The sequence below is a fragment of the Protopterus annectens genome, chromosome 1.part0 (assembly GCF_019279795.1).
Source record: "Protopterus annectens isolate FY-2018-M chromosome 1.part0, PAN1.0, whole genome shotgun sequence".
In the NCBI taxonomy this organism is placed as follows: Eukaryota; Metazoa; Chordata; order Ceratodontiformes; family Protopteridae; genus Protopterus; species Protopterus annectens.
This window is the reverse complement of record NC_056725.1, coordinates 934,499,792-934,513,155: the sequence shown is the minus strand read 5'-3', so window position 1 is coordinate 934,513,155 and position 13,364 is coordinate 934,499,792. Positions and strand designations below refer to the sequence as shown.

At 40.5% G+C, this 13,364-nt stretch overlaps 1 protein-coding gene across 1 annotated transcript in view; it reads left to right on the top strand.

The window, feature by feature from the left end:
• The window catches only part of LOC122798509, a 133,334-nt gene extending 121,655 nt beyond the window's left edge, over positions 1–11,679 (top strand). The window contains exons 5-6 of the mRNA XM_044067563.1: positions 2,456–2,623; positions 9,588–11,679. Of these exons, the coding sequence (XP_043923498.1) occupies positions 2,456–2,623; positions 9,588–9,739 (320 nt within the window). The 3' untranslated portion in view covers positions 9,740–11,679. The remainder of the gene's footprint in view (positions 1–2,455; positions 2,624–9,587) is intronic.
• The last annotated feature ends 1,685 nt before the right edge of the window (positions 11,680–13,364 follow it).

Below are 13,364 nucleotides of genomic sequence, written 5' to 3'. Positions count from 1 at the left end.
GAAGGACTACTGATTGGCTAACAAAGAATCTAAGAAAGAAGTTGCAATAGCAAAGAATAGGGCATCGGAGGCACTCTACCAATTTCTGGAAAGTGACTCAATAAGGGGCACAAAGAAACTATATCAGGTTGCAAGGCAAAGACAGAAAGATAAAGAAGATAGTCAGACACCCATTGTAAGAGATGCCAGCAACAACCTGCTCACCAGTCCACAGGACATCAAAGGCAGATAGAAGGAGTATTTCCAGCAGCGTCTGAATGAAGAAAACCCCACAGAAGCTGTACTGCCCCAGAAACAGCTTACAATGAGTGAAGAAGAGGAACCCACCGTAGAAGAAGTAAGAACAGCACTAAGGAAGATGAAGTCGGGGAAAGCAGCAGGCTCAGATGAGGTCACAGCAGATATGATAAAGATGCTGGGTGAGATAGGGGAGAAATGGCTCCTGAGGGTACTAATAGCAGTGTGGAGAGAAAGGCATATCCCACATGACTGGATAATAAGCATACTCATGCCAGTGTACAAGAAAAAAGGGGACATCCACAACTGTGGGCAGTACAGAGGCATCAAACTCTTATCACATTGCATGAAAGTTCTGAAGAGGGTGATTGATAAATGGATATGAAGAGTAGTAGAATGTAAGATGGGAGATGAGCAGTTCGGATTTAGATCAGGATGCAGGACAACTGACCTGATGTTTGCATTGAGACAGATACTTGAGAAGAAGCTAGAGATGAGAAGAGAGTCCAACTAGGCATTCCTAGACTTGGAGAAAGCATATGACAAGGTCCCAAGAAAGCTGATCTGGGCAGTACTGCGGTGGTTTGAAGTCCCAGAAACATTGGTAGAATTAGTGCAGGCTATGTACAAGGACCCAGTGACTCAAGTACGAACAGTGTTCGGGCTCACAGAGGGGTTCCTAGTGGGAGTGGGTGTACACTAGGGTTCAGCTCTGAGCCCACTGCTGTTCATACTGGTGATGGACTACATTAGCAAACAGGTTGGATGGGACAGATCAACAAAGCTGCTGTATGCAGACGATATGGCAGTATAGGCAGACTCTGAGCTAGAACTTCAGCAAAGGATAGGAAAATGGAATGCAAATCTGAAGGTACATGAAATGAAACTAAGCACAGATAAGACAGTGCTAATGGCAGAAAATTGGGGAAGTAGAAGAAGCTGAGAATAGAGATAGAAGGGAAGCTAGTGGAACAGGTAAACAGCTACAAGTATTTGGGAGGGGTGGTTGAGGAGAAAGGTAGTCTGAATGAAGAGGTCAAAGCTAGACTCAGAGGGGCTGCAGCAAACTGGCATAGAGTATCAGGTGTAGTCTATGACAAAAGAATGCCAAAGAAGCTGAAAAGTAAGATGTACAAGACAGTGATACAACCAGTACTACTGTATGGTACAGAAACCTGGGCAGTAAAAGCAGAACAATTGAAGAAGCTAGAGGTGATGGCAATGAAGTGCCTAAGAAAGGTGGTAGGATGCACACTGTGGGGAAGACGAAGAAATGAGGACATAAGATCAGATGCCAAGTAGCTCCAATTGCAGAAAAGATCAAAGAGAACAGATTACGGTGGTTTGGGTACATGTGTAGAAAAGCAGAAGACAGTCTGGTGTGGAAGATTTGGGACAGACAGGAAGTAGGTCTGAGGAAGTGAGGATGTCCAGCAAAGAGTTGGATGGATTTTGTGAAAGAAGGTCTGCGACAGTCAGGCATGAGTGTTGAAGAAGGCAGGAGTGTGGCACTGAATCAACAGAGTTGGCAACAGTTAACATGATAGCCTGACCCCATGTAGAAAAATGGGAAAAAGGGGACTGATGATGATGATGACTCATGTGGCCTCACCTGGAGCACTTCATGTTGATGGAAAGGTATTCCTTGAAGTGAGACATTAAAATAGCTGGAGAGGGTTCAGAAATGGGTGACTAAATGACGTGTTGTGGGGGCTGGTAATCTATACAAAGGACAGAGTCCTAAATGTGTCTAGATGTGTATGGTCGAGATGAGACATGGGACAAACATTACATGGCTCTGGTCCACAGAGCTCTGAAATGAAGGGTTTGATGGGTTAATTTAAACATAAAAGAAAGAGTAATAATGTTGTAGCATGAGAGACAGATTATGTGCACTTGGTTTGCATCTGGGATAACAAAAAACTTCCTTAGACAGTGGGGTTGTGGCTTCAAGGAACTCCCCTTAAACAAACGTTGTGGAGCATGACGTCAAAGGAGGCTAGAATACGTGGAAGACAAGTAGAGGGGTAGGTTAGTGTAGACCAGGTACATAACAGCTAGGTGTGCAATTTGAAACTCAGTAGACCCCAGCTTTGTTCTGCTGGCTGTGTTGCACGCTCATATGTAATGTGGGAGTACCAGTGTGCTGCAAGGTAGCCTGGCTGTCCCTGGTATGTCAGAGTCTTCATCAGCTCTAATTAACATATTTGTGTTGTAGGTGTTACAGAAGACAGTCCATTTGCTGTCAAAGAGAATCAAACAGAAGATAAGAAACATGAACTGCAGATCAAAAAGAAACAAACAGAAGAGGACCATGACTATGAATATATAGATGACCATGATGTTGAAGCGTTAAGGAAGAAGGTTCAGGAGAGCATATGCCAAAGTAAGAAAAACAGTAATAACAAAACATGCCTAGCTTTTCTTTGTTAATATTTTTTATATATTTGTTTATTTCTTTAATGCATATAAATGTGTTGACTGGGGTAGAGGACTTGTCTACGTGAACCATTTGCAGGACAGCCTGGTGAAATTTAAAATGATTTAGATACTCAGTAGCAATCCAGCAGTAGTTTCATAGTTAAGAACAATCTGAACAGTAAAAATGATTTTCTACAGCCACATCTCTAAGACTAATGAAATCACTTCATCCTGATGGAATTTAGACTCTGCTTTGTCCAGGTTTGAAGTACATGCAATTGATTGTGAGATGTGCCTCCGCTTAGCAATGCCTTTGAAACACGTGGAACGGAAGATGGTGGGTTACCGATCTGCTTGTTATCTCCCATCCACCAGAACTAAAAGAACAATTATTTATCTAACACAAACTACACTAATTTATATGACTGGCACAGTACAGGAGAGAGATAAACAAAAGATACACTACATAGCTCTAAGATTCTGAGATACTATTAATGTCAGCACTAGTAAGCTAACATGGGTCTGGTAATTAGTGTCACAGTGGTACTCTCCGATTCGAAGATGAGGTAAAGCTGCATTGAGATACACCTCTTTAGCACCTAATTATCGTGTCCTTGTATTTAACATTATGTTGTCAGACCCACAACCCTTGTATTCTCCTACCAGCCCATGCACTTTGGTTCCACAAGCACCTCCCTCCAAACTTCTGAAAAAAAAATTACTATATGTCACTTTATTCACTTTTTAAAACACCACTGCCTTATTCTCAAAAAATCTAACTGGCTACTAGTAACTGCAAGGGCCACTCCATTAATACGATCAATAACTTTCAAAATAAGCAAGGATAACTACTTCTACTATAGGCTACTAGTAGAGTATTTCTACTCGGGCTTCGCCCTCATGATTAAACCACGCCAACTGTGGGTAAATCTTCAATATACCACACCATGTCGTTGGTTATTGCTTAATTAAGTGACAACAAATGAATGGCCGACTTGTAGTGCTTTCCATGAAAATACAATCCGTAACAGTTATTTTGTTTGCAACTAGAAGCATTCTCTCGAGTCTATTAAAGCCAAACGTTCTTGCTTTATAAGTGTACATACTAAAGAACTATAACAACAACAGTGTAAAGGTAACCTTGAGATCTATTCAGAGAATATTTGCCTGTAGATCCAATTACATGTTGATCACTCTTGCAATACTGTATAATATTTTACACAGCTATGTCTGTTTACGGCTTTAGCCTTCATACGTGAAAAATTAAATTCTAGATGAAGCTACAGAAAAACAAGTTATGGTGTGCTACCTAAAGTGAAGTTAGGTGTAACAATGTAAGGAATGATTCTGACAGGTCTTCTTTATGGTAAGGATATCGTATGTACCGAGGACACTTCTTGTAGGGCTCATTTGGTGAAAATCTTGCTGAGTTTTGAAATGTACAAATAGAGAATTTTGCTATTTGGTAAGAATATTAATGCAGTGCTACACTGGGGGTAATACAGTGAGCATAAATGGAGAATGGAACAGCTTGTACCCACTGTTTGCGTTGTTTATGGATGACTTATTTAAGACATTTTTAAAGCACACATGCAGAATTTCATTTAATTTTTTGCAATGACTTACTATAGGAGAACTGTTACTATCATGAGACACCAGTGACCCAGCACTTTGCTACAGGCCACATCTGATTAGTAGTTGTAAGTTCTGCAGTGCCAGGTAACACAAACACCATATTCTCTCAGGAGGGTATTTCTGAGACAAAAGAATATGCAATTTTAAACCTAAAAATATGCGATTTTACTGTCTAATCAAATGTTACCATTGACCGGTTTGTCCTTGTTGCATGATATATTAGAAATACTAGAGCTTTAAGCATTTCTTGGGTATGGGTGTTGTGCTGTAAATATTATATAAAGCTAAGCAGTGTGACAACTGGTCCAGTGGGTTGGGTACTGACTTTGATTCTTAGCAATAAACATTTGAGTATAATAATCTAAAGTGACAGTTTTCTCTTGCAAAAATTGTTGCATAGTTCCAAAATTAGAAAATTATTTTGCTAACTAGATAGGCCTACTGAGACTGGAAATTCATTTTATAGTGAAGACAAAGGAACAGAAGGTTGAGTTTCATGGGTTTGCATACTCATGCAAAATAGCTGTTGATACTAACAAGACTCAAAACTCTAGTTTTATGATGTTTATGCTTATTTTGATGTCCTTATTTTGTTGATGTTAGTCTTATATTCTTTCCTTTTGTCTTCTTTGCAACTTTGAGCTCCACTGAGCACCTGGTCATCCCCCCCCCACACACACACACACACACACACTTGTGCAAGAGAGGACTCCTCTTACTCAAGCTAAAAGCAGAGGAAATTCTAACCAATAATCATCAAGAAATAAAGACTGCAGCCCCAGCTGTAACTCTGAGAACCCTGCTGTTGCCACTTAAGGGCAGTGCAGGTGCCTGCTTTTGTGAATACTGTTATACCTTGTTAAAATCTGTTACAATCAGTTAGAGCACATACCTCAGGGTTGACAGCTACAAATCTTCCTCTTAGCCACCCCCACCCTTTTCAACCATTTCACTATTGATACATTTTGCTTTACTTATCTGCGCTGTTATGTTAGGGTATTGAGCCCCTCACAATAGAGGCATAGTCTTCAGTCCATACCCCTCAATACGTATTCTTCACTAATTAAACACCAAACGGAAGTGCAAAGTCTCAAGCTAATATTATCTTTAGCTACACAGTGTGCAGCAAACGCAGAGCAAAGGGGAATACAAATGTAAAACAAGAATAAAACCTACCATTGCAGACTAGTAAGCAGCATACAACTTCTACCTGTGGTGTACTCTTACTGATTGTTTTTTTCTCAGGAGAACTTTCCAATCCTTGAACAAGGTGTAATCCCGCCCCATTCAGCCTCGCTGCACTTAGACTCACTCCGCTCCCCTACGCTACCACCATTCCCACCCACACCCACTTTCATTTCATTTCTACTATCTACCCAAATACAAAACCCAATCTACCTCATCCAATTACCCTGTCCTACTCCCCGATCTCACAGCCCTCCCTTTTCCCTTTTCCCTTTACACTACATCTAATCAGATTTGTGCTACTCCTTACGACTCTAACTTGCACCATGGCTATAAACTACCGCTTAACCCCTCTACTTTGCTTCCTCATTTCATTCACCTCCTACCAATCAGAACTCCACCACTTCCAACCGCCAACTACTATTACACTCTCCATTGAACTAAAAGAATAATCCTACACATGCTCTATCTCACCATCTCTCTTTTCAACATCTCCCCTACCCAACTTCATAAGCACAAAGTCTGAGTACACATTCCCTTACAACCTAAGCTAAGGCTAACATACTTATGTCACAACCACTACCAGTACCACTCCAAACCATCCCGGCTCCCAGACACACTTCTAACAGATGGGTATATCCCCCCCAATCCAGGCCCTGCTTCTCCTGCAACTTTCTCCACCATCCCAACAGCCATCAGTCTCAATAGTCCCCCCCCCAAATCCAAAACATCTTAGTATATACTCAATTAACATACAGAGCCTCATGAATAAAACCACCGAACTACACTCCTGGATTACCCTCCATTCCCCACACATCCTAACCCTATCTGAAACATGGTTAAAGCCTCACATCTCAAACTCTAAAATCCTCCCCCATTATAATATCTACAGGCAAGACAGAATAGTTAGGAAAGGTGGTGGAGTCGCCATTATGTACTCCGAACACTCAGTCTATCCCCCCCTACCCATAACCCATCCAAATTTCCACCCTGCCAAACTACTTATCCTAAACTGTCACCTTAACCCACAAAAGAAATTTGCCATAGCTGCTTTCTATATCTCACCAGGTAATAACATTCCTATCCTCGAATCCATCAGCTCAATATCAGCTATGAAACCATTCTGTTAGGAGATGTTAACATTGACTGGATAAAACTATCTACAACCAGGCCATCTGTCATCATTAACCTACATGGCTTTCATCAGCTACTTACTATACCTACTAGATTCAATAAAAACAATAATAGTAACTCCACTCTTGACTGGATCCTAACAACTGACCCAAACCTGTATCAAAACCCTACTACCCCACCAGATTCCCTTAGCGACCACCTTCCTATTTGAGTTCTTAGGCAAGCTGCTCAGATACCTAAATACAATCTCTAATAAAGATTGTCGCAATCTCTCCACCTCCCTGTTTTTAACGGTGATACCTTTAATCACATGCTAAACTATACAGACAGGTCAATTCTGAAACATATCCCTCTAAATGATGCTGTCCTTCATTTTGATCACACTTTTCTTTCCATCCTTGACTCCCAAGCATCTCTCAGAAAAGTAAGAATCAAAACAACCCACAACCCCATGGCTCTCAAAAGATACACTCACTCTTATGAAAAAGAGACAGCACCCAGAAACAATTGAATAAAACTAAATCACCTTCTCTTCTTCAAACCTATAATCAACTATGTAATCTGGTTAAAAAACACATCAATACAGATAAGAAAAAATTCTACTCCAATGCCCAACTCACCCATAAGTCTAACCCCCCAAAATTCTGGCACTCTATTAATAAGATCCTACACCCAGGCAACCCTTCTACCCCCAACCCCTACCCAACACCCTCCTTTGAAACTGCCTCTCTTCTAAATTCATACTTCATTGAATCTATTCACAAACTCACCCACGATGGTCAGAACAATAAACACACACAGCCCCACTCCACATTTCACCAATAGCCCCTATTTCACAGTCAACCCCATCCTGACATCTTACATCAAATCTCTCCTGCTTAAGCTGAAGCCATGTTGCCCCTCTTCTGACAGCCTCCCTCCTTTCTTAAACTAGCCGCTCACTCAATAGCCTCCCCCTTCTCTATCCTGATCAATAGATCTTTTCAAGAATCCATCGTCCCAGCTATATGGAAATCATTCTTTATCACTCCATTACACAAAGGAGGCAACAACAATAAACCATCCAACTACAGACCTATTGTTTTCCTCTCTCTGCTATCTAAACTCCTTGAAAAATCCATTCACAGACAGCTTATTAAGCACCTTCTAGATAATAACCTCCTAGCCCCTATGCAACATGGCTTCAGAGCTTATCATAGTACATCTGCCCTACTGTCCTTTACTCAAACTGTTGCCCAAGCCATGGACAAAAATTTACTGGTTTCTTGCCTCTTTCTTGACCTTTCTAAAGCATTTGATACTATATCACACTCCAAACTTCTTGCTAAACTATCACAACTCAGCTTATCTCTCTCTACTATTAAATGGTTCACTAGCTATCTCACTAATAGACAACAATCAGTAAGATGGCAGGTTACCTGCTCCCCTTACTTACCTATCCAAATTGGGGTGCCTCAAGGCTCGATTCCTGGCCTTCTACTCTTTTTTTTCACAAACCAACTGCATACTTCCTGTACAGCATCCTCCCTGATAGAATATGTGGATGACCCTACCCTTATTACCTGTTCTGATAGTTTCTCTAACCTCCTCTCTACTACTCAACATAGCTTCCTGTCTGTACAAAAATGGCTAACCAACAACCAACTAATTCTAAATCCCCAAAAAACAAAGCAACTACTCTTTTTTCCAAAAACCCTCTCTAACCTCAAATCAACCTTCACCATTTCTTCTCTCAACAATGCCATCATACAACCTGGCCTACATACTAAACTTCTTGGTGTTAATATTGATGACCAATTAAAATTTGATACCCATATTCAGCACTGTATTAAAATGACCAATCAAAAACTCGGCTTACTGTGCAGACATAAAAATTACCTAGCCTCTGACTCTAGGCAGAAACTAGCTCAGACCTTCCTCCTTCCATGTCTACTTTATGCCTTCCCCATCTTTTCACATCTACAGTCTACTCTTCTGGCTAAACTATGTCAATCATACTATAGTGTTGGAAGATTTGTTAGTAACCAACCCTACAAATCACATCACTGCCATGCACTAAAAACTCCAGTGGCTTGACTTCCCCCAGCACCTGATTCACGTCCAGCTACAAATGACTCATACTCTGTTCTTAGAACCCCTTTCCTGTTCTGCTCTATCCTCACTAATAACACATTATACCCCTCTCAGAACTCTCTGCAGCTCTGACCAGCATCTTCCGGACACCTTTATACCAAACAAAAACATTGGTAAACTTCTTTACAAATATAGTATTTCCCATGCATGGAACAAGCTCCCCCTTAACAGCCTAATAATTTCTAACATAAATCTCTTTAAATACAAACTTAAAACTTTTCTCCTAAATGTCAACAACTGTCACTGCAATGATCCCACTTAAATACCACCTTACCACCTTACTACCTCTCACACTTTTAACACCCTATTGCAAGTGTCTTATCTCATTGGCATCTCTTTCTCTTTTTGTTGATAAAAAAAAATCTAACTTTTATAATGCATGTTATGCACATTATTGTAATGTTTATGTAAACTTCATTCTCAGGCCTTTTGTAAATTTCTAATGTTCTCATGTAAAGCACATTATTGTATTGTCTGCATACAACTTCACTGTCAGATGTTTTTCTTTTTGTAGCTTTGTAATAACTGTCCGGAGCTTTTCTCCTTGGGTCTCCACTGAAAACGGGCCACTTGCTCAGTTGGACTAATCCGGTTAACAAATGACAAATAAATAAACAAATAAACAGTTTTGTAATACCAGTGCCATGTCCTTTATGTAAAGAACAACTGAATAAACTAAATTGAAAATTTGACTTTTCCTGTGACCCTGAACACATGTTTATTAGCAAAACTTACAACAATGCAGAGAACATCAAAATGACATAGTCAGGCTGGCAGTCAGTGGTATGTTTGTGGGTTCATTGTGTCTCACTAGTGATTTATGTTTATTATTGGTATTGCAGGTGACAGTCCAGTGGTGATCACAGAGAAGCAGATGGATGATAAGCATGACTACGAGTATGTAGATGACCATGCTGTCGAAGATATAAGGAAAAAGGTCCAGGAGAGCATGTCCCAAAGCAAGAAAAACTGTAAGAACAAAAGAAACACCTAGGTTCTTGTGCATATTATCTCTGAGATCAAGACAATTGTCCTGTCGTAATGTAATCTATCAACATAACCGGCATCCATCACTGACTGGTTCAGACAGATTTACCTAGCCTGTGACTCAGCTACTGATTATGGCTGTATTTCAGAATGTCTTTGAAACAAGTCAGGACATGTTACAGCTTGTCACACAGTCAGTGCAAGTGCATGTAAGACAGCAAAAGTGATGGAAAACACAATTTGGTACACAGTGAACAAAAGCCTTCATGCCATCAAGGAAATGCATCAGGAAAGTAAACTGTATTGCAACATTAGTGACATTCTCTTGTTGATAGAGATCAGAGTCGAACTGGGGCATTCAAATATTTATTGACTCCAATTCCAGTCTTTTTTTCTTTTAATACATTTTGGCTAAGAAGGTACAACATTCTCTTTTGTACTTTACTGCCTTTGTTATTTGCCTGTTAAATTCATTCATCCATTTTGTACCAAGATTATGTTTTGCCAGTGTGTTCTTCCCATGATTAACAGTTAGGTAAATATCATTAATATTACTTAATAGAAAAATACCTTCTGAATGCTAACTAGCAGCATTGTTTCATCATTGCTGCAGAATATGTTATAATATAAGCATGTAGGTATATTGTGAAATGCATCTTTACTCTAATTATGTGCTTATCAGCTGTCCAACACAAAACATCACTGCAGAGGTATGCAGATGGTACTGCAGTCGCATCTAATCCATGACTCAGAAGTCAGGTTTAAAATCAGTTGTTGCAGCATACCTGTCTGCCCAAATGGTAACCATGGCTGCATTGGTACAATGCCTACCCAACTTACAAAAGCACAAACTTCATAATACCACCAATGGACTATTAAATACCTTGGCCTTAGCTTTTTTATCATCTCAGTGATGGCTGCGGATGCTTCTGGGTACAGCCTCACACCTTCATAGAAAACATCTTGTTCTGTGTCACTGCCACCTTTTTATATCTCCATTCTCTGTTTAAAAGAGAATTATCTGTAAAGAGGGCTCTTCTGAGATGATGGTATTCAGATTAGCCTAGTAGTAGCAGGTGGTATTCTATGCAGCACGTCTCCTTTCAGCCTTTTTCTCTAAACCGCAGGAGTCATAATTCTCATAATAACAATGGGTAAGAGAGGTACTGACCATTTCAGCAACAGTTTTTAGAGGGATACACGTACTTATACATGATTTAAAAACTTGCAGGGTCTTTTTAAATGTTAAATATAGTTATGCATAGCTTTTTATGTTTTATTCTCCATGTCATTTAAACACAGAATTCTGCAGCCATGTATTCTGTTCTGCGCATATTTCATATATTAAGTGCTTTAGGGGATAACAGAATTTTTCTTCAGCACAACATTGTTAGTCGATAAATATTTATTTTCCTTTATGAATGAGAAATCTAGAAAATATAACGATTTCTTCATTTTCTTTCTTTCTTGAACTGAGATATAGGATTTTAGTCTTATTCAAAGTTTTAAACTCTTGTACTTAAGCTTTTTGTGTTTCAGTGTGGTGCTATGTTGCTGAGAACTGAGAATCATAGCAGAATAGTGTTGATATGTGTGTGTGAATGTGTGGTGCGAAATTTTGTGCATAGTTTTTATAGGATACCTAAGAAGAAAATATGTTATCTACACTGCAAGTGAGCTATCTTTTATCATTTGATTAATCAGCTACAGAAGTGGTCCAAAACCTCCAAGTCAATAAAATTTATATATATAATCATTTGGTAGGAGATGGAAATACTTTTTTCAGAAATAAATAAGTTACTATCTAACAAATGCCATCCCTTTGAAAATCATTTTTTCATGTTCAAATTGAATAGTTTTGTGTATTGCTTTGATTTTTGTAGGTTCATAGATTCATAGGTGTGTACTAGGCTAATGGCCCTGGAGCCTTTAGAAGCCTAACCATAGAAGTGCCCTGGCATTGTGCCGCCTGACGTTAGTTCCCAGTACCTGTATCAAGTAGAGCCACTGGAGTGATCCCCAGGGTGAACTTTCTATTTCCCATCCATTCATCAAGATTTCTCTTGAAGAGGTCCATTGAGGTGCTCTGCTTGACATGTATGGGAAGTCTGTTCCAGCTCATGGACAGCCTCTGGGTCATGAACCTGTCCCTCCAGCATGTTCTGTTGATTGTGGTAATGAGGCTGAGGTCTCTGGAGTGTGTGGTGTGGAGGGACTGGGATTTCTTTAGATGTAGCTTTTCTAACAGAGCTGGGTCAGCCATGGCTTTGTAAGTCAAGCAGAGATCACCTCTTAGTAGACGATATGAGACAGAATAGTTGGAGTTTTTTAAGTCTGTCTGTGTAGGACATGTGTTTAAGGCCTAGGATCCTCTTTGTGAGGTACTTTTGTGGCCTTTCCAGCTGTTGCATGTGTCTAGTGAGGCACATGCCAAATGGGGCATTATACTCAATGATTGGCCTAATGAGGGAAGAGTAGAGAGAGATGATGACCTCTTTCTTCCTGGATGCAAAACCCTTGGTAATGAGATGTGCCACATAGAAGGACTTTCTGACCACAGTGGCAATGTGCTGGTCGAAGGAGAGGTTGCTGTCAACCTGTGTCCCCAGATCTCTTATAACGCCTTATGTGTTCAGTGGGCTCCCATCGATGTCATAATTAGTGGGAACTGAGTTTTTCCCAAAGGGTATGATGACACATTTTTTGGCATTAAGCTTAAGGCCATGTCACCAGTCACTGGTCTCAGTGAGGCCTTTCTATAGGATGTCTACATCACTTGGGGAGTTAATAATGGCTTCCAGCTTGCAGTTATCTGTGAACTTGGTCAGCCAGAGTCCCTCTGTGTTGGTTTGGACTTCTGAGAAGTAGATGCTAAACAGGAGAGGACCTGTGGGACTCCACTCGTGACTGGTCGGCAGTTTGACTTGGAGTCTGCTACTTTTACACTGTTGGTTCTATCTGTGAGCCAATTAGCAACCCACCTAGTGATATAGCGACTGATGCCTAGTTTGGTGAGTTTATCAATAATTCCTGAGTGGTGCATGGTATCAAAGGCCTTGGCCAGATCGAGGTAGGCTGTATGAACTGCCTTGCCCTCATCCACAGCTCTGGTGACTGACTCAGAGAAATCAACCAGGTTGAGCAGGCATGATCTACCTTTTACAAAACCAAACTGAGTGGGAACTAGAGTTTGGAGATTCCCTATATCCTTGTTAATTAGGTCCATAATGATGCTCTCCATAGCCTTACATATCAGACTTGTCAGGTTAATGGGCAATAATTCCCAGGGTCTGTAGTCGCTCCCCCTTTATGGAGAGGGATGACTGTAGCAGTGCACCATTTGATAGGGACAAAGCCTGAGGTGAGGCTGTGACTGAACAGGGCACACAGATGTGGTGTCAGTTCACTTTGTAGTTCATGTCAAACACATCCAGGAATATTGTCGGGTGCCATGGAAGCTGTATTCTTGGTCCTGGACAATACAGCTTTAACCTGTGCTGCAGTAATGCTGGATGCCTGGCTTTCCTCCAGTATTGTGATTGGTCTTTTGGGGGGGGGGGTAAAGTTGGCACTGAATCTGTCAGCCAGTATGTTGGCAATATCTGTTGGCTCAGTATAGGAGGTACCATTGT